The 1950-nt window shown below is 51.2% G+C and overlaps 1 protein-coding gene across 1 annotated transcript in view; it reads left to right on the top strand.

Moving 5' to 3' along the window:
* Window positions 1-219: 219 nt before the first annotated feature.
* garnl3 (GTPase activating Rap/RanGAP domain like 3) overlaps window positions 220-1950 on the top strand; it is a 146707-nt gene continuing 144976 nt past the window's right edge. Inside the window, exon 1 of the mRNA XM_063211173.1 lies at window positions 220-840. Within this exon, the coding sequence (XP_063067243.1) occupies window positions 740-840 (101 nt within the window). The 5' untranslated portion in view covers window positions 220-739. The remainder of the gene's footprint in view (window positions 841-1950) is intronic.

Below are 1950 nucleotides of genomic sequence, written 5' to 3' on the forward strand. Positions count from 1 at the left end.
GCAGGCACACTTCTTGGGATGTGGCAAGTTTTTACCCCTCAGGAGCTTCCTAGGGCGCGAGGAGGGGTAGGGCCAATTTCGGCATCAGTGTTTCACGAGTGTTTCACGAGGTGATAACTGTTTCTCTTCTTTCGTGCCACCTCCTTCCTTCCCTCCTCCCTCTCTCTCTCTCTCTCTCTCTCTCTCTCTCTCTCTCTCTCTCTCTCACTACCCCCGCTTTCTCTCTCGTGCTGTCGGTCTGTCCTGTCCTGTCGTTCTGGTCTCGTGGATGTGTAGACGTTAGGACCGCGCAGACTCGAGTCAGAAGTGCGACCAGGCAGCTGGATGCCTTTTGAAGTCTCGCTACTCGGCGCTCTACAACCGAAGTGAACGGATATCTTCCTTTTTTCTCTTGGGCTGTAACGGATTTGGTCGGCTCCAGGCGGAGCGTTTGTTCCTTCTTCGGGGATAAAAGTGTTTCGTGGTTTCGGGTTTGGGAAGCTGCCCAAAACCCTGACCTGACCATGGCGCACTGCTAGTTAGTTTTTGGGGCTTTCCTTGTCGGACGAAAAAAAAAGTCTGCGACCCACTTTCCTCTCTCGGCAGAGGCGAACTCATAGTTTTCATTCTGCGATTTTTTTTGAAAGGGGGGGTCTGCATTTGTATTCTTTGTTTTAAAAAATATAGCATTGTCCCTTTCTCCATCCGGAAAAGGACTGTACCCCGGCTTGGATTAAACCCACTTTACCGTCCGAACACAATGAATTCGGACATAAACATGTACCTCGGTCGGGAGAAAACAAGTCTGATGCGCAAAAGAGCGCTGCTGCTGAGGAAAGGCTGCAGTTTCGAAATAACAAGGTAGGCTGTGTGGGATTTCTCCTTTTTTGGCAGGGGGGAGGGATGGGGTGTTCTAAGGGGGCTCATTGGGAGCACTGCATCACGATAGCGTTGCGACGATTTGTATCCCACTACCACATGTGGCTGCTTCATCAAAGCCTGATGCAGCGTGTCTGGCTGTGCAACCGTTGTGCATTTTGTGGTGTGATGTGTGTGAGTGTGTGTTGTCATTTTGAGCAATGCACAATTTATGTAAGACGATGTCCTGTGTGAGGGAGGGGGAACCTGTAACGTTACTTTCCGTTGCCCTCGGAGCAGAGAAGGCACGGGGATGGGAGGAAAGGCGACGGGGCGGACTTTCTGTCTTCTGCGGCGTCCGTCGCTTCTCTCTCTCTCGGTCTCGGTTAGTGTCACGCTTCATCAGGTGCCCCAAAGGCACCGTGATTGCTCATCTTATTAAAGGTTTACCTTATTTCTCTTCAGCAGACCTTCAGAAAACCTCCTCCCCTACGCCTTCCATGCTCTCTACCCCATTCTCCTTCCCCCTTTCCCCAAGTCCCCAAGCTACTAGGCTACACCACGCCGGGAACTCCCTCTCCACCTTGAGTGGGGCGGGCTGGGCTAGCCGTTTAACCTCAACCTGCATCGGCCACCCTCCCCCACTCCCCTCGCTCACAAGACAGATATTCACATTAGGATTCGGAGAGGCTACCAAATGAAAGAAGTCAGTGACCCATGCGTTTTCAATTGGGCAGATATACGACTATGTTTTACGCAGATGTGTCTTTAACCACAGACAGGCGCAATCTCGGGGGTTGTCTGTCACGGCACTGTAAAACACAGACAATTGCATGTCAGATGACGGACCAGTTTCAGGCAAGAGAGGAAAGGGGAAAAAACAACACTGCTGCATTTGGGTCAATAGGATAAGGGCGCAATTTTCTTACAGTGGAGCAAGAAATTGCCCTGTAAGCACATTACTTCTTGGCGCTTGTAGGTTCAGGAGGATAGTGGTCAGATAATTATCAAGCCATTAAAAGAGGTAGTGCTGGACCTCAGCCATAGGTATAGTCTGCTGGACCACCGGGCAGTGTCTGGGGTGTCTGCCAGCCCGCCTATAGCTACATCTCC

The sequence above is a fragment of the Engraulis encrasicolus genome, chromosome 11 (genome assembly GCF_034702125.1).
Source record: "Engraulis encrasicolus isolate BLACKSEA-1 chromosome 11, IST_EnEncr_1.0, whole genome shotgun sequence".
Classification (NCBI taxonomy): Eukaryota; Metazoa; Chordata; class Actinopteri; order Clupeiformes; family Engraulidae; genus Engraulis; species Engraulis encrasicolus.